This window comes from Hippoglossus stenolepis, chromosome 3 (assembly GCF_022539355.2).
Source record: "Hippoglossus stenolepis isolate QCI-W04-F060 chromosome 3, HSTE1.2, whole genome shotgun sequence".
In the NCBI taxonomy this organism is placed as follows: domain Eukaryota; kingdom Metazoa; phylum Chordata; class Actinopteri; order Pleuronectiformes; family Pleuronectidae; genus Hippoglossus; species Hippoglossus stenolepis.
Genome location: NC_061485.1, coordinates 23,333,439 through 23,353,316, shown reverse-complemented (window position 1 = coordinate 23,353,316; position 19,878 = coordinate 23,333,439). Strand labels below are relative to the sequence as shown.

General features: G+C 43.8%; 1 protein-coding gene across 3 annotated transcripts in view; it reads left to right on the top strand.

The window, feature by feature from the left end:
• The window catches only part of cdh4 (cadherin 4, type 1, R-cadherin (retinal)), a 210,489-nt gene extending 192,815 nt beyond the window's left edge, over window positions 1-17,674 (top strand). For 2 of the 3 annotated variants that reach the window (XM_035152798.2, XM_035152795.2), the window contains exons 10-17: window positions 1,017-1,202; window positions 1,500-1,753; window positions 6,531-6,682; window positions 10,658-10,894; window positions 11,613-11,846; window positions 12,437-12,576; window positions 15,015-15,179; window positions 15,730-17,674. In XM_035152798.2, coding sequence (XP_035008689.1) covers window positions 1,017-1,202; window positions 1,500-1,753; window positions 6,531-6,682; window positions 10,658-10,894; window positions 11,613-11,846; window positions 12,437-12,576; window positions 15,015-15,179; window positions 15,730-15,936 — 1,575 coding nt within the window. In that variant the 3' untranslated portion in view covers window positions 15,937-17,674. The remainder of the gene's footprint in view (window positions 1-1,016; window positions 1,203-1,499; window positions 1,754-6,530; window positions 6,683-10,657; window positions 10,895-11,612; window positions 11,847-12,436; window positions 12,577-15,014; window positions 15,180-15,729) is intronic. The other variant, XM_035152796.2, reaches the window with a different exon arrangement.
• Window positions 17,675-19,878: the final 2,204 nt, after the last annotated feature.

Genomic DNA, 19,878 nt, shown 5'->3' with positions numbered 1-19,878 from the left:
TCTGCTTATCAGCCCGGTCGTACTGCGGGGGATAGGCGGGGAGGGAGGGAGAGAGAGGGAGGAAGAGAGGGAGGAAGAGAGGAATCGGGTGGTTTTTGGACACGGCTTCAAACCCCACGATGATGAAGCCATTAAAGTGAACAGCAGCTGGCAGACACACACCATAAACAAGTTAACGCTTCACAAGAGGAAACCCAGATTATCGTCTGACAATGAGAGCTTTTAGTGTGTGTGTGTGTGTGTGTGTGTGTGTGTGTGTGTGTGTGTGTGTGTGTGTGTGTGTGTGTGTGTGTGTGTGTGTGTGTGTGTGTGTGTGTGTGTGTGTGTGTGTCCGTCCCTCTGTAGCCAGATAAATCCCCACAGAGAGGGACATGTATCCAATTGCACTGTAAATTCTTCTGCGGGCTCTGCAGCTGTCACCAAGTTTCCTCCAGAGTTAGTTCAGAGGGGACTTGTTTCTCTTTGCGATATAACGAAGATCATTAGACAAAGATTATTCCTACCGCTGCTTTAATTACAGTACTTATCTAATTGTGTATTAGGGACCCAGATTTGGGGAATTATCAGAACCTAAATTGCATGGCTAAACACTTAATTGAACAAATCCATTCGTTCAGATAAAGAGTTTCATATTAGAAGACACGTTGTGGAATAAGAGACTGCATTAACATAATGTGAGCTATGATTCTCTATTATACACATTTAAACAAACATGTCTGCTCTCTCTCTTGTGCATCCGCTCCTCTTTCTAATTTCTCCTCCATCTGTTTTGCCACCGCTCGCTCTCATGTCGTTATGTAATGAGCGTTATTGGCTTGACCCCAAAAGCAGTTTGTTTTCATAAACACAATTATGGAAAAGGCCCAGAGATTGATGACGGTCAACTTATTAACATGCAGTGGCCCACCGCTGGAACAGCATCAGCATAATGTTGCCTCCCCCGTCCTCACCCCCTGTCACCTCTCCTCCCTCCTCTCTCATTCACCTCCTCCCCTCGTCTCCCTCCCACTCTGTAGTTTTCTGGAGAGGTGCCAGAGAACAAGGTGAACGTGGTGGTGACCAACCTGACGGTGGTGGACAGGGATCAGCCCCACAGCCCCAACTGGAACGCTGTCTACCGCATCGTCAGCGGCGACCCCTCTGGGCACTTCACCATCCGCACCAACCCCATCACCAACGATGGCATGCTGACAGTGATCAAGGTAAAGCTGAAGCTGTTTGTTTAGATCCTCCACATCAGCTCTTTCAGCGGGAAAGTGAACAATTGCTTCAATTGTTATTCAACACTGCCTCTTGTATGTTTCCACCTGCTCTGAAGTGCCAGATGCTGACGACTGAGTGTGTAGGTCTCACGTCGTGTTCAATGACTTGTATGACATTTCTCAAATTGGAGTTAGAACTAATCTTGCAATCAGCTGCACTCATTTTCCTCCCATGTCTCACAATTTGGTTTTCTCTCTCTCCTTCTTCCTGCTCCTTCCTCCTTGATACGTCGGCAGCCGGTGGATTTCGAAATGAACCGTGCCTTCATGCTGACCGTGGTGGTGTCTAACCAGGCCCACCTGGCCACCGGCATTCAGTCCTCCCTCCAGTCCACTGCGGGAGTCACCATCTCAATTCAGGACGTGAACGAGCCTCCCGTCTTCCCTGTCAACCCCAAGATGATCCGCTTTGAGGAGGGCGTGCCCGCAGGGACCACTCTGACAGTGTTTGCTGCTCAAGACCCCGACCACTTCATCCACCAGATCGTTAGGTGAATCATTTATTTCAATAACATTTATAGTATGCAACAATTCTTCATTTAAATTTCTAAAAACGAGCAGGTCTATGTTATATATTTTGTAAACTTGTGTACTTACATTATCCACGATTTTTTTCAAGGTAGCTAGACATTTCATCTACATATCAATTTTACCCATGGATTTGCCCGTCTATGCTGTAACTTCCGGGGCCAACAACATATGACGAAGTTAGCCAGTTGGCTGTTTTTACCTGAGTTGCGTCAGGTAGATTTTCATCGGCTACGGTGGTGAAGACAACAACTCCCATGATCCCATGCTGCCCCGAAACGTCATCAAACTAGGTCTATTGTTATTATTCTGATTGCTAAATGCTATAGAAAATATCTGCAACCAGTCAATAATAGGTTGTGGGATGTAAAACCAAAACAATGAGCTGAAAGATGCTAAAATGCACCTTTGGACAGTGAGTCTGGTAACTTTATGTTGGTTTGTTACTATAACAACCTCTTTCTCACGAACTACATTTGGTGTATTGTTAATGTGAAAATATTGATTATAGCATTTTCAAAGTGGTGATTTAACAAATTATTTAACCTTAAACCTTTGAAATATTTATTTCAGTTTCAGTGTTGTATGCAGTGTTATACAGTGTCACATGTGCAGCACTGGCATAATAACAAAAATGACAAATTGCAAGCAAGTTAATTTAATAGAAAGTCTTAGTGATTTGCAAACATGTCAGATGTTATTGGAAGTACTACACCACTTGTTATTAATTGTGTAAGTACTACTGCAAATACACAGCTATACAATGCAGCAATGGGCAGAACACCAGCTCAGAGATGTCTTATGTTATTATGAGACATGTCGATCTTCATGGTTCATTATGAAACTGTGGCAGGAACATTTTAATATGGCGGGCCCCCACAGTCTAGATGATTAATGGGAAAAACTGGTTTGACGTGGTGAGATAGGAAATTGGCCTTGGCAGAGGTTTTGCCCTCTCAGAGCACCCCCCTAGTTTGAATGGAGGTTTTTAGATATATTCACAGTTAAGGACTCATATATCAGTTGTCTAAAGGAGGACTGAAGCTACTCTGAAAGCAAACAACTACTTTATATACATTCATAGTGACGTACTTCCAATATTTTATCCACCCCTCCTGTATCTCTCTGAATCAGTGTGTTTGATCAGTGCTGGACAGTTTCTTCACAGTTTATCCCTCTTCTCTGACATTTCTCAACTGACCCCCCACCCACATCCCAAGCTCCAGATACCTCCCTGTTGCCAGGCGACTGGTGTAAAGAGGTCATCCTGTAATGAGCTGGACACCGTGCCTACCCTCCTTATATCCCTTGTCTTCCTCCTCTCTTCCTCCTCATTGATCGCTCCCTTCCTAAAAGGGATGACACGCAACGGGCATCGTGCCAACCCCGGCATCGACCTTGTGTGCGACAGAAACTCCCACATGTCCACTGAGGTCCAGCGGCACCGTTCCGCTCCATCGCCAGCTCCAGCGAGAGAGATTGATTTTTCTTAATGTCAGTGAGACGGCCTCTACCACTGAAGAACCCAGTGGAAATGTTAGTGGATTGTTTGGGAGGTAGTGGAATATGTACTCTTATATACACTGTGCAGAGGAATGAGCAGTAGCCACATCTCAGGTTTCTCCTGAAAAGACATGACATGCAAACTAAGTGGGTTGAGCTCTTCAGCCCTCAAAGAGACGTACCTCCGCTTTTACTCTCTTTTCTCTCATCCCTCCCGCCCTCTCGCTCGCTCTGACCCTGTCACTTTCTTCCTTGTCAGTCTGTTATTGATGGGAGCTCAGAGCTGCTGTGTTCTCCAAAGCAGCTTGCCAGCAGAAGTTCAGTTCATGCTCAGACAGTCTCATCTCGCTTGCTGCTGCTGTATTCCCTCTAGGTGACCTCACTTGAACCCCCCGCAAAATCTATACACAAAAGACACCGAAATGCACAAGCGTAGACTCACAAACACACACGGACATGCATGAGGATGAGTGAAAGGCCTGTGCATGAGCAGTAGATGGGAGAGGAGCCAGCTTGTATTTTTCTCTCCCTGGAGGAAAGGAAAGAAAAGATGATGTGAGGCGAGGCCTGTTTAGATGTGATTTAAGTGGCAGCGAGAGCAAATTAAGGAGCCGTTCAGAAAAATGCGTGGAAAGCGCCAGGCGTACCGCTTTCATCCTTTATTCCTCTGCGCTCCGGAGGTTGCACTACTGTTGCACCTGCCGTTACTAAGCAACCAAAACCTTTCATCCAATTAATAGAAAGCATCAATGATTAAATTAGCTTAACTCAGAAAAAAGTTAGAAAAAAAAGATAACTGGATTTCCAGCACCAAAAATCCTCCTCAGTTATTTTATTGCTTTCTGTGCATCCCTTTCTTCAAGCTAAAAACTAAATAAGGAATTTCCCAACTTGATCCGGGAGCGCTGTCTGGACGGTGGGAGATTCAGAGCTAATTGCAGAGTAGTTAAAGACCAGTTTGACGTTGTTCTTCAAAAAACTGCCATGAAACGTCAATGTTTATAGACAAACTAATAATCTCTTACCAGTGATTGTCTGGTCTCTGCGTTTAAATTGTTCCAATAAGGATAATACAACAGATGAAATCATAGTCTGGCAATAAATTGTTGTAAAAGTTGTTTTAAAATGGTAACACCACTGTTTTTTCTATAAAGAAAGAAACTGGATTTAGTCGTTTTACTCATTTTAATTAATAAATAAAACAAATAATCTTACATTAAACAAGAATGGCATAAGTGGAGAGCATACCCTCACCAAGGACTAACAGTCCCCTTAGAAAACTACATTTAAATTCCCTGGATCCAGATTTGTATTTTGTACTTTCATATGTATCTGCAAAAGGAGTGGATTCAAATTATAATTCCCATAATGCAACTCCTGTATATAATATCTTCCAGTAGAGGCTCCACACTTCATTGCATGACTCATTCTCTCCTCTTCTTCTGATCATATGAAAACCCAGTATATAGAAGATGGTTTGTGTGGTTCACGTTGCCACAAACTGGGTTTAAACAAATTGATGAAAATGACAAAATATGGAAATCTCAGCAATTAAGGAAATATTTTATCTTTTATATGATTTATGTGCCCTAGATAAACAAATTAATTTACACACTAAGACATATACAGTTTGTTATTAAAATAGTGTCAAATACTTTGTTTTACCTCTTGCTGTGGCTCAGGAGGTAGACTGGGTCGTCCAATACTGAGAAGGTCGGTGGTTAAATCTCTAGTTCCTCCAGTCCCTGTCGTAGGGCGCGATACTGAACCCTCGATTGCTCCTGACGGCTGATGGTATATGATGGTGTGTGATAGAAAATGTATGAATGTGTGTGTGTGAATTGGTGAATGCTAGTTGTACTGTAAAGGGCTTTTAGTGGTTCTATATAGATACAGTTAATTTGCCATTTAGAGAAGTCAAGCTCACTGTTATTCTCAGCATTAAGATATCCTGAATTATCAAAGCTGTAGTTGTGTATATTTTTGATGTAGGGTCTATTTTTGGAGCTGTTGAAGGGGCCTGCGGTCTCCAGGAGCCCAAACAGAACATTGGGGTTAATGGTTCCAGTCCTCACACTTTGATCTGTTCGCTGCAGATGTAGAAAGCGGGAGGGGACATCTTGTTGGCACAGGAAGGAGATGAGAGTGCCTGACATGTCACACAAACACCAGAGTCTGCCCTGCAGGGCAACATCACATCCTGACTAACTCTGCGTGACAAGTTCTTTCACTAAAAATCGTATTTATTTTTATGTATCTATGCTATTTTGTCAAGTAACTGTGATAATATGATAGAGGGGGATCCCGTCTGTCAGCATGTCCCTCTCTCTTTGTCTGTTCGCTAAGTGTGTACCAGTCGTGTGCGTCTTTAGCTGGAGGTGGAATTAATTGGATCCACGCCTGTGAGGCTGCGGGAAACTAGTGTCAGCCTCCAACGCAGTGTTTTAACTAAGCCCCCTTTCCCATTGATCACGTTTCCTTCTGACCACGATTATATTCAGAAACACTCCCATGATCTCCCTCCCGTCGCCGCACTCTCCAGCTGCGTCTCTCACACCTACCCCCCATCATCCCGGTGACACTTCGACCATCTACCTACTGCGGAGACTTCCATAATTACCCTTTTCTCACTAGGACCCGAGAGAGGAGCACTTCTTCCACTCAGTCGGCTGTTAAGACTCGTCATAGTTGTTAATGGGATTTATGGACTGTAATTGCAGCTGTCACACTCCACTCCGGTGATGTATCGACCGGTGACGGTGATGAGAGTTGCCGTGGCGCCCGTGTGGGCAGAAAGAGCGGTGAAGTTGTTAAGAGCGCTGCCTTGCTGTTCGGCATATGGGTTCAGGTTTTCATCGGTCTTCATGCTAATGAGCTGCTGCTATGATAAGCTCAGTAAACATATGTTCCACTCTCCATGTCACTGTAATATTTCAAAGGTGCTTGGCTGGTGTTTCTTATTATGGTGATGAACATTGAATCTGATAATGACTACTTTGGATTCACAAACATAAAGGTTCAGAGCTGCTGGGAGTTCAAGTAACAGTTTGCTGCTAAAGTTCATTTCTGGAATATATTTGTGCCTGCATTTGCCTTTGGATTTAATGAACCTTCTGCCTGTCTAACTGTCTGTTTGTGTGTGTGTGTGTGTGTGTGTGTGTGTGTGTGTGTGTGTGTGTGTGTGTGTGTGTGTGTGTGTGTGTGTGTGTGTGTGTGTGTGTGTGTGTGCATGCACAGGTACTCCAAGCTGTCAGACCCAGCGAACTGGCTGAAGATCAACAGGACCAACGGTCAGATCACCACCATGGCGCTCCTGGACCGAGAGTCCATGTACGTCAAAAACAACGTGTACGAGGCCACGTTCCTGGCATTCGACAATGGTAAGTCTGGTAAGTCAGGATGTCTGTGTGTGTCGTGGTGATTCGAGCAGCTGTACAGTGACGGCAATATCCAAGCATCCCAGCAATTATTGGATGATGTCCTATGAAATTTGGTGCAATCATGGTCTCCAGGAGACGTCCAATCACCGTATGGACAACACGTCTCCACCTCATGCCACTGCACATGAATGAAGTGAAAATAGATCTCGGATACAGGTGCTGCCGTCTAGTGCTGGTGACATCACTAGGGGCGGGACAAACCTATAAGTGTTGTGACAGTTGTAATTGGGTAATGGTAGCCTATGCCAACGCCCGACCAATCACGGATCAATCTCAGCCGTCGATCACGATGTCTTTTAGAGGCTCTAAATACCTAATAAAAAAAATACACACAAAACTTTGGTGATACCTCAACTAGAAAACTAAGAAACTCATTACAACTGTTGGATGTGCTTTGAAACTGTGTATTTGCAAAGGCTGAGGCCATTTTACACAGGTCTAAAGGATGAGTCTATGGTGTGGCTGGAGTGTGAATGAGAGAAATATTTTGTTCATATACTGAATGTTCATTTCTCCGTCTCCCCGTAGGAAGCAGGCTGAGAATAATGTGTGTCAGTGCTGGTGTTGAGTAACAGAAAGAGCTGAAGAACTAAAGCTCTGTGTGTGAGCAGGAGGGACTCAGGTGTTTTCACTCCGGTGAGAAATGAGGGATCAGTTGCCCTGAAGCAAACTAAGCTAAGCTCAAAGTGTTGACTGCCTATTGATTCTGGAGCCCACAGTCAACAAGGGGATATATTCCACTTTGATTGAAATTCTCTTTACTTATTCTACTCAAGCCAAGCATAAGAGAAGCAGCGAAGCACCCGGCCAATCACAACCGACAACACGGTCGAAGGGGCCTTGGGGCGCGGGGCGGCAGTACATTTACATAGCTGATGCACCACTTTACTGTGTGATAGAGGGAAAACAGCTGAAACACAACCCTGATGAGCTGCTGGGGTAAACTCCATCCACGCTGCACTGCATCAGTAATCTGAGTCCAGCTCGCTGACAGTCTCTGCACAGGGGGTTGTCAGCTGAATGTCGAGGCCACAATATGTCACTGCTGCAGTCTGTTCAACAGAGCAGCACACTCCTCTCTTCATCTGTAGTTTGTCATCATTCACTATTAGCCTTGATCGAGTTCACTGTGAGACTGAGTTACTGACTCTGAGTCTGTTTTAATCACATCAGGAGAGAAGCTGTGGATTCACATACATGTGTAAAGAGCTTTGTCAGAATAATAAAACAGTTCATAACACTCAACATCAGTTGGATAGGTTTCACATGTATTTGCTTTATTCTGACATATTTCTGATTTTAATCATAGGATCCAACCTGACTGCTTTCACTTGTTGAGGTGAAAAAGATTCTTTGATTCCGTTTTGATTTTAATGGTTCACACATATATAAGAGATGCAAGGGGCTCAATCAGGGCATTGTCCAATGGAACTGATAGTTAGGATCATGAAAATAAAAAAAGACAAAAGAAATCCACACCCAGGCAGATATATGCCAGTACACAACACAAGTAAATACAGTTAGGATGGCTGGATTGAAAGTCTACAGTCTACAAAGATAACCCATTAGCAAAACATTGCAAAGAGTAAAAACAAACCTTTCCAATTAATCTAACCCCATTCCACGTGTGTCTGGACTGTGGGAGGAAGCCGGAGTACACACAGAAACCCCACACCGACACAGGGAGAACAGGCAAACTCCAAACAGACCCTGGCAGCGCTGGGATCTGAACCAGGGACCTTCTAGCTGTTAGGCCGCAGTGCTGACCACTGCAGTTGGTATTTGGTTAAGATACATGCAAGTGTCGTAGAGTAATTAGGGAAATATATACATCTAACATACATATACATTAAAACTAGTGTGCATACCTCCACCAAGGCCCAACAGTCGCCTTTAATTCAATGAACCCTCACCAAATGTCACATACTCAGAAATATCAGTTCCATAACTAAGGCCAATTTTTATGTCCCCGTGCCGTGGAGCCTGTGACAGAGGATTTATGTTTGAGAGTTGTGAAGAATGTCGGGACAGGAATTTCTTCAAATTTGCTATAAACATTCACTTGGACTCAACTGATTTTGGTTTTAATTTTCTTCAAGATCCATTAATTATTTCCTGGGAAATCAGTGAAAATGTCAAAACAAATTACATCCTATCTTTCAATGTTAAAGAAACTGAAATCTGATCTGCACCAAAATGTAACTGGTTCATCCCTGATCCACATTCTCCTACCAAGTGTCATGGTAATCCATCCAGTACTTTTGATGTAATATTGCTTACATCAAGCAAATACACAAACCAATAAACATAAACTCGAGGTAATAAAACACCTCAACTTGCAAGCAAAGCAAATGCGTTTGTGGTCTCAATAATTATCTGGTCACATCCACTGATTTTATTGGATTTTATTTCCCTTCTATAATTAAAGTCCGAGTTAAATAAATTTCAATTAAATTAATGAAAACTCCAATTATGTGCCTTTTCTTTTAAAGTAACCCCGGAGTCTTTTCATCATTTACTCTCTGCTCGTGTGTTTATGTCTCTTATTCAAATCACATCCCAGAGAAAACAAACACTTTCAAATCCGAGATGATCTTTTATGAGTTTCGTTCTTGCTGATTCGCTCTGTGCAGTGCGCATGGTGCCAACACTTGTGTCAGCACTTTGACGACTTACAGTCCCTGAAAACTGCACATCGTCTATTTCTCTCTGATATTAAATATTAATGAGTAAATAAGCAACAATCAAAGTTACATTTTGGAGGAAAACACCCATCTGTATTATTTATCATAAAACAGTTCAGCATTATAAAGGCCATGCAAATGTCTTTTATTGGGATGTTTGTGTGAGGTTTCATCACATTTCATTGTCAGTGGTCTGACAGTTCAAATAAACAATCAGCAGTTGTCACATTTTTATCCAATATGCGCTCGTGTGATTGGTGCATGCACATTCATTTTAAAACCACCAGAACAGGAGGGACTGTCTCACATATGAAATCACAATCATCTTCAGTTATTTTTCAAGCTGATTGAGCAAATACACTTTCAGGACATTTATTCAACAAAATCAATTAGATGCATCGATATACGAAATTTATAAAGAGACGTTCTCGATCATTTTCGGTCCGGCAGTGACATATTTCACCTCACACCAGAGTTCAGCCTCATTACAAATGTTTTTCACCGCTCTTGTGTTGAGACTCGCGACCGATCAGCAAAACAAGTTCACTTTGCATCGTGAAAGCAATGAGGCGCTCATTCCCAGCACCGTGTCGTACAGCGTCGACAGAGGCAGCGGCAAAAAAAACAAACACCATTTGTCATTCAGTGCGAGTGCAGTTCACTTACAGTGCACGCTGTAATCAAAGCTGTTAACGGTGCATAAAACATCACAACCGTGTCTCCTGACCTGATCCGGTTCTGTTCCGGTCTGGCAGACGGTGTTATGATGGGTCTGTGTTGGTGGACGCAGTAAATGGTTAGTGTTTGAGTCATTTCCCGGCATAGTGCAGATAACAGCAATCTTTGTGTGAGCGTCGTCCCCTCCAATACGAGCCTCGTCTGAGCCTTTTCACTCACTGAAACATTTACGTGTCCTTTCATTTGTTCTGGCTGTTTTGTTTGGGTGCTCCACTACAAATGTTGTCCCTGCACTTTCAGCCACTCGGTAAACACAACATTTTTCTTCCCCAGTTGTTTCTCTGCCTCGCCGCCTCATTTTCTCACTTCAACACATGAATCGGCTGGTAAAATGGCCCTGAAATGAAATGAAGGGATTGTTTTGCCGTCTTCTGTAGCTTTCTCACCCCCATCCTGCTGCTTGCTGCATCTTCAATCATTTCATCTACTCCTTTGCTCCTTCTCTCATTTACTCACCAGCTCCTCCTCGTGGTCTCTTTGCCTCCTCTCTCTCTCTCTCCAGGCTCGCCTCAAGCCAGCGGGACAGGAACCCTCCAGATCTACCTGATCGACGTCAACGACAACGCTCCGGTGCTGATACCCCGGGAGGCCCAGGTGTGCGAGCGTGCGCGCCCCAACTCCAGGATCAACATCACGGCTTCAGACGCTGACGCCGACCCCAACGTGGGGCCCTTTGTCTTCGAGCTGCCTTCTTTTCCTGCCACCGTTCGCCGCAACTGGACCATTTCAAGGCTGAGTGGTAATTAAATGCTGTTCACTCTTCTCAAGACAGTTAGGAGTCAGGACAGGCAGTAGGAGAGGCAGTATAGAGGAATGACGGATGACCGTTCAGCATCCTCAGCTCAATTCAACCATAAACTTAACATAAGGGTTGCTGTAGAATAACTGTCGGGGGATCTAGGATGGCTGTAAGCTGTGGGAGAAGTTTAAGAAAATGTCCTAAACAGCTCACAGTGAGAGAAGCGGGTACCATCCAGTGCTGACGTACGATCCAGCGTTTGTGACAAATGAGATCCATTCATCTCTGTGTCCCCCGAGCAGCCCATCTGTCACCTAATCCACCCAGATGGATGTATCACAGCAGTTGTCTTGAGGACAAATCTGATCACATACCTGGATTCTTCTCCCACTGAGACTCTTGTCTTAGCTCGACTAAATGATAGATGCTGAAGGTTATACATTCTCACATTACGTCTTGATATCTTTATTGCCTCCTCGCGTACATACATACACGTCAGAATGATCGCTGACAGTTTGTTCGCTGCTGGCTGCTTTTATTTGGTTTGTCATTTCCTCATGCCCGTGCACATGATGACATGATATGCTGCTGTAAACAAAATGTACTTTCCCCACAGTTCACTCTCTAATCTTATTTCCGCCTTCATCTTCTCCTCCTTTCTCCCTCCGATACGCTCCCCTCCATCTCTTAATGTTTCTCCACTTTCCGCTTTCCGCAGGCGACTACGCTCAGCTCAGGCTGAGGATTCCTTACCTGGAGGCGAGTGTGTACGAGATCCCCGTCATCGTGTCCGACTCGGGGAACCCTCCTCTGTCCAACCGCTCCGTGATCAGAGTCAAAGTGTGTCCCTGTGACGATAACGGAGACTGCAGCACCACAGGGGCCGTGGCAGCCGCTGGACTCGGCACCGGGGCCATCATCGCTATACTCATCTGCATCATCATACTGCTCAGTGAGTACGACGAAGTGGAACAATCAGACCTCAGCGCAACTGGATCTGTCTTTTTCTGCAGGGTCTTAAAAGTCTTACAATCTAAAATTCAATCATCTGCAATTTAGGCATTAAGAATTCTGAGAATACGTTACATTTTACGTATAAGACACCTCGTTTGTTTGTTTGTCACTCACGGTGAATCTCCTGCTGTGTTCTCACGTGGGCTCATTCAGACATTATCTTGACTCGGGGGCTGGCAGGATAAACTCAAGGAGAATGTCCGTCGCCTCTCACTCAGATATTTGCATTCTCACATTCAGCCCCTCCAGATAATTTCAGGATATTATCTACAAACAACACCCCAGTCAGAATTTATGTCAAACCACTCAACTTGTCTGTGAGACAGACTTCGTATACTGTCTCTGTCTGTAGTTTGAGAGATAATGTGGTGTTTTTAGGGCTTTTCTTCAATAATGGGGAAGTGTAAATAAATAATTCTGGGACTCCTGAAACCCTGTGTTTGGATGTGATGTACTTGATGAAAATTAAAAAAGGTACACATTCAGGGCTGCTCCTATACCAAATATGTTCTTTACTTGTGACCACAGGCATGGTTCTGCTGTTTGTGGTGTGGATGAAGCGCAGAGAGAAGGAGCGGCAGGCAAAGCCCCTGTTGATCGACCCCGAGGATGATGTCAGAGACAACATCCTCAAGTACGATGAGGAGGGAGGAGGAGAGGAGGACCAGGTATGGATTCTAGCAAATACACTTAAAAGATGTCTTTTTATAAGATGTTTTTTACTGTCTCTTCCAGATGGTTAGGAATTGATGAAATAGATTAGATAATGGTTGATCAATTCCCATTAGGATCACCCATACACTGTGACAAGTCTCTATGATGAATAAATAGTTTTGTCTAAACCAACTCTGACAAATGTTCACTTTACTATACATATATATATATAAATATATATGACTGAGAAGCAGGAAATAGTAGATTTTTGGCAAAGTTAGTTAAAAAGAAAGATTCATTATTATTTGGCATTGAGTATTCGCTAATTAATACTGATTATATAGATTCCAGATCTAGAATTCTTAAATAAAAGCCAACCATCATCAGAAAACAGAACCAGTAGATGAGGAAATGAAAATGAGGTAAAAACTCTTAAATAAACTGTTGTTGAAACAGGACCAACTATTGCTCAACACATACTCTCTTTTAATATTTATTATTCTCTCATAAATAGAAACCAACACAATAGCACATTTCCGCATCTTTGATTAATTCAGAGATGTATTATTAATGAAGGCATTTATGTTGTTTTCCAAAACCCACACACCAGGTTTCTAGCACATTCACGCACACGAGGATCAAATGGCAGCAGTGCACACAAACATATTTCTACTCTTAAGCACCTGTTTGAGGATTTAGTGGCTGCATTTATTTATCAGCTGCAGCAGAGCTGTTAAGATAAGTCGACAACCTGCTCCATTTATTCACAATACAAATGTACAACACGCGGTTGTAAAGAAAACCAACAATTGTATACAACTGATTGCACTAACAGCACTGTTCATTTCACTTTTATGTTCCATTTAGTTTAGACAAACTGAAATCTGCACGGAATACAAAATGAAGGGGGAAACACACTGTGCAGTCAGCATGAATTGCACATAAATATCCCTGTGTGTGTGTGTGTGTGTGTGTGTGTGTGTGTGTGTGTGTGTGTGTGTGTGTGTGTGTGTGTGTGTGTGTGTGTGTGTGTGTGTGTGTGTGTGTGTGTGTGTGTGTGTGTGTGTGCGTGCGTGCGTGCATGTGTGTGTATGCGTGTCATGCATGAGGCTCGTATTGTTTTGTACTTTACTGAAATGTAGTGTAGTGTCTGTTTCTATCATGAATGTAATAATAACTTACAGTGTTCAATAAATGATCAATAATATTTTGTAATATTAAATCAAACTACAGCTGCTCTCCGAACACAAACATGTTCTCATGAGCTGCTCCACATTCATTTAGAATGACTTCTGGGTAATTCACTTGAGCATCACACTGTTCCACATCGTCACTACATACTAACTCTGAGCAGGTTTTTATGATGAGCTATAGAGTTTTATAGTATTAAAGAGTTCACACTGAGAAAGACGCAGATTTATTAATAAAAAATAAACTGAAAGCAGAGAGTATGCATGTGGAATGTACGCAATGTTTGAGTGGGCTTTTGATGGGCTCTGTTCTCCCACAATGCATTGCACAAAGGAAACGGAGGAGCTACTCCCAGCTGGAAAAAAATGAAATAACTTGTGGGTGTTGAGAAAACCAGATAAATAATCAATCTTAAAAAAGAACTCTTTCTTTATATTTAACTGGCAGTTTGATGGACATGTGAGTCATTAATTTCCAAGTATGTCTGTTAAATCACTGGAACATTACACATTGATGGTCAGTGTGTACAGGCTAAAGTGTAGAGAGCAGGTTTATAATGTGGATTCTGGACACAGTGAAGTTTACAGCAGTGCAAATGTACCAAAGACATGTCTTTGGTACATTGTTTACATTTGATCTGGTTAGTTTTGGTTTCACATTGTAATTTAGGGAGAGCGCTAAGACTTTTGTACGACATGCGTGTTGTCAATGTGGCGCACACTGTAATATCATGACGGTGTTTCTAGCAGCATAAGCAACTTCAGGTGTTGTACCCTACACTAGTTTGACAACCTAGAAACCTCAGAGAGAGAGAGAGAGAGAGAGAGAGAGAGAGATTCCTCTACCAGGACGGACAGAAGGGCAATACATGTCATGTGCAACAGTCCAATAATGTCCGTTCATTATATCGTCTTAGGTTAAAACTGCAAGCAATACGAGCCGCATCTTTTTCTTCTTCTATTGTTTGATAGCGTCTCTGCTTCCTGCAATTGGTCCAGCGATCTGAACCATGATTCATTTGATCCGGGCTGAGCTCTTCTGGACAGACTAAAATCTGGTCCGTTGGTCCAAGGCACCTTTCACACCTGTTCTGGTTCAGTCCCAAAGTCTGGACCAAACAAATTCGATGTGAAAGTGCTCTCAGTCTTGTGCTGTTTGAGAAACTGGTTTGAAACAGCTGATATTTAGATAGTGAGGATGAAGATGGTGACAACCCTCATCATCAAACTGACGCAGCTTTCCCTCCCTGACCTTCACGCAGGACTACGACCTGAGCCAGCTGCAGCAGCCCGAGTCTCTGGACCACATCATCAACAAGCCGGCGGGGGTGCGCAGGGTGGACGAGAGGCCTGTGATCACTGAGTCTCAGTACCCGGTCAGACCCAGTCTGCCTCACCCCGGAGACATCGGGGACTTCATTAATGATGTGAGCTGGAGACCAGAGGATAAAGTGTATTGATGATGTCTTGTTTCTGTAACTGTTTGTGTTTATGAGTCTCATGTTCACAGGGTGTTAATGTGACAGCATTAAGTTGAGTTTAAGAGTTTTGTCTCTGAAAGTTTTTTTTGGGGGGGAACGTCACTCAACAGAATTGATTATCTTTAAAGAGCTCAAGAGAGACGAGCAGGGGTTTAGTTTTTGTGTCTAGAATTGTATTTCTGTCAGCAGGGGCGCTGCTGGAGACACTTTATTTGGCCCCTGTTTACAGCTCGATGTCTGGCTCTGAAATAACATCAGACCATGGTGGGACTTTTAAACTGTGACGGGTGGGTGAGCGAGATTAGACCAAGTTTATTGCACCTTTTACAGTCTGGCACCCTGAGCCTATTAGTACGTGAAAAATCATCACCTCTGTTATATTGTAGGTGAAGCACAATGGCTGGCCTGAGCAGATCCTGATACAGTGTGTAGGAACAGTAAGTACTAAAACTGTGAGGGTTGCAAATCGTTTATTTCCCGTCCTCCTTGTCTCCAGGGTCTGAGGGCAGCAGACAACGACCCCACGGCTCCTCCCTACGACTCCCTGCTGGTGTTCGACTACGAGGGCAGCGGTTCGACTGCCGGCTCCGTCAGCTCGCTCAACTCCACCAGCTCTGGGGACCAGGACTACGACTACCTCAACGACTGGGGGCCTCGCTTCAAGAAGCTGGCCGACCTCTACGGTGGAGGCGACGATGACTGAGAGCGGAGCAGGGGGCTGGGCGGGGGTCGGAGAGGCAGGGTCGGACGGACGGACGCTCCTGGGAAATGCGGGCAGGGGCCGGGAACATGACGCAGGCTCCATGGTGGACATGTGAGGACCAGACCCTTAGATGGGCTGTGTCAGTTTGCTCACAGCAGCCAGGCCCGCAGACATGACTCCCGCTGCAGCGCAACTGTATTCTGGCTTTATATTTTTTAGTGGCGAGTTTGTAGTGCAATGTTTTGTTTTGTTTCTTTCGGTTGTTCTCTCAGCTGGCTGGACCCGGAGCTCTCTGGGGACAAATCAAGGCGGGGGCGTGAGAACCACAAGTAGTGAATTTGTGCTTTGATTGATTGTTAAAACAGAACCATCTCTTGCTTTAGTCTCACACTGAAGAGAATGTGTTCAGGAAGACGCTCTCTGACTCTCTCTTTCACTCTGTCAACTTGAATTTCCTTAGAACAGAAGCACTGTCATTTTTATAAAGTGCCTTTTGTGGTGTGTTTTTGTATCAGACTCCTGCTATCTCAGGATCGGTTGCCAGTCGTGCAGTACAGTGGAGGCACGTTCGCTCGTGGCCCACCCGCGCTCCTCAAACCAGCCCTGCCTGTCACTCTCCTCTCCCCCTCACAGTGGTGCAGACGAACAACCCCCAGCAGCCACTCCCCAGGAGGGAAGGACACAACCAGGGCGGACTCTCGTACATCTAAACCCAATGAAACGCGTCCGAAAAGAAGCCAATGAGAGTTGTTGTGGATGCAGACAACCCTCTTCTCCGCGGACCTGCTCGGTTTGACTTTCACAAGCATCACCTGTCGACACAACCGCAGCAACACACTGACTGATTGGCGTGAGACCATTTTTATACACGTGGGGGTTTTTCTAATTTAGCGGAGAATGCCTGCCTTTCCTCTTTGGACTCATGACGTTAGGAGCCTTTGTTTTGAGATGCTTGCCTGCCCTGTATGGTTTTGTGTTGCTTTCTCCACAGTGTAAAGCTTATGTAGGCATGATCTGATTAGTCAGACAGTGTAAGAACGTGGAGCTTGAAATGACTCGGAACAAAGGCATCTGATAAAGATTTCTTTTGTTTTTTTTCTGTCGCCTTGAACATTCCTGTTTTTTATAGGCCAACAAAACTATTAAAAGGTGCATGATTTTTTTTTTCCAAAATGTTTTACTCAAAGCACTTGTTACTATGTGGTGAGAATGTGAAAATAGTCAGCAGAAACTATATGAATATACTCTGTATAAAGACACTGAGAAAATAAAAATACTGTAAGATACCTATTTTTGAAGTATTGATGACATTAAAGTTGCTGCTCTTTTTCTCCGGCTCTTCATCGGGCTGAGGGGATTTTTGGCCCGTTCATTATTGACATGTGAATATTTTAGTTTTCTCGTCTGTTGAAGCATCATTACATTTTTTAAGATGCCTGCTTATTTAATTTCTGTTTCCATTTTGCTCTTTTTTTTTTTTCATTTTTACAAACGCTTTGTTACACTCCTTTTATACATGCGTATATATATATATATATAAAACACAGCCTTCTCCTCTCACTCTGTATTGTCTCTGACAGACGTGCTCCTCCTGTCGCCCTCTGGCCTCAGGACAGTGGAAGGTTCATTAGCCATGCCTGCTGATAGCTGTTCTATTATTCAGTGTATTGGAATTCTTTTACTCATTCATCTAGATACTGGATGTGTGCTTTAGAAAATAAACAAGACATGTTTTGAAGATGTGCCTTCTTATTCTCAATATTCTTTACTTCCATCACGATATCCTTTCAAATAGAATGACACAAAGTCCAGTGTGTAGGATTTAGGGGTATTTTTCATTTAGTTAGAGTGAGTCTTTCTATGTTGCCTCGCCATGTTTCTGCAGTTGCCCACAACAGACAAACCAAACACTGCTTCTACAGAGGGCCTTTCACTTGTATGTTACCTGAAGGCCACTGTAGTTTCCCCTACAGGCTTGGACTGGGAGTCGGGCTGAAACTTTAAATTACAATTGGTGTTTTTATTACAAACTTATCTCAACTAGATTAGACTTAAAGCCACGGTGTGTTAATGCCAGTACTGTTAAAAATCACAGTTTGTGCAGTTGACAGCAAAAAGGTGATAGATGGTGATAAGTGGGATGAAGTCATCAACTGTATATGGACGACACGTCGCTACTTCCTCCTGTTTTACAAAGATTCTGCTCAAATATCTCGGATACGGATGCCACCATCTTTTGATGTAATTTGGAGTTAGAGACCGCACAGTCGTGAATGTGGTGTAAAGCTGCAGTATCGAGGTCCTGTTGTCACGTCAACCAATCACAAGTCAGTCTCAGCTGTCCATCATGACGTTTCACCTGGTTTTTACAGCATGAAATCACCACTTAGACCAAAGTTACCAGAAAATGAAAACCTGAACATACATCAGTGTGATAAGAACGACAAAAAACGTCAGAAACTATTTTTGAGAAAATGGAGGAGGTGGGGTTTATGACCTATACTGCAGGCAGCCACCAGGTGGCGATCAAGATGTTTTGGCTTCACTTTTGGGAGCTGCTGTGTCGTCCATGTTTATTTACAGGTTGGAATCAACAGACACATCATCAGTTTTCACCGAGCTCGTCTCATGTTTCCAACAAACACTGATGCCGTCAGAATAATTTGAAATAATCACATATTATTATATAAATTCTCCACATAGTGGTTTTATATTCACTACTTTTCTATCTTTATCTGTTCATGAAATGATTGGTTTGTAATTACTCACTGAATCATTGCCCCTTGTTGTACTTTTTACGGGATAATAATGTACTGTAAGTGTTAGAAAGAGTCATGAGGTGGAAGAGGCTGCTGCCTTTGGATTTACACAGTTAATCTTTGACCCTATTGTTTGGATATGGCTCCACTTTCTAATAAAACACCTGCTGGTCGTCCTCTCACTGCGTCTCACACCAAGCAGCGTTACGGCAGCGTATGGGGGTCAGGAAGTATATTTGTGTCCAATCCTGTGATTTCAATTAGTCAGCTGAAGTGCCAAAAAACCCACTGGGGACTTAAAGGGTTTTAATCCTCTCCGGCTGTGTGTCTATCAATTAGCCACACCATTAATCCCCACGGCGTAATCTCATTAGATAGAGCGCCTTTAATGAGACACCCAGAGAGAAAGCGGAGAGGCAGGCACTAAGAGAGAGGGAGAAAAATGAGGCAGTGGCGAGACGCAGGTAGGCCATGTGGAGAGGTGATTAGGAGGATGGAAGAGAGGGTCAGCGGAGGGAGGGAGCGCAGGAAGTGAGCTGCCAGCACAGCAGGGACAAGGCATAACATTTAGAAAATAGTTTTTAGTGGGGGGGGGAGGTTGAGCACGCGGAAGTCAACCATTCTTCATTCTTCACCTTGTATCATTCTCACTGGTCAGAAACCAGATGAGCAGAGCTAATGGAGCATGCTGGACTAGTTAATGAGAGGTGATTTGATTTCCCCTGTTAATCTACACTGGAGCGTCCCAGTAATGAGGACATCCAGTAATAAACCTAAAGTTAACCTTTACAGTAGCACAATAATGAATTCTTCCTTGGGCCCTGCAGAACTGCGGCGCCATGTTAATAAACCCACCATCAGAGGTGGGCCGCACCGCTCTGAAATAATAATCAAGTTGGTAAAAAGGGGTCTTGGTCACGGCCGGTCTGCAGATAAGATTATCTGGAGGGAGGGTTTTCTTTGATGGGCTTAGCGGAAGTTCACTTGGTTTCCCTGTGGCAGATGGGCAGAGTGAGAGAAGAAAGTAAACTCTAGTTGCCTCCTTGATAAATGGCGTATATAGACTGAGAGCTTTGCCGCTGGCTCGCAGCCAGCGCCTTGTGTGTTGTAAATAAAGTTCTCCTCTTCAAACATGTCCGAGCCGGGCTCTTTTCATTTCCTCTCCATAAAGCTAGTGGGTCTC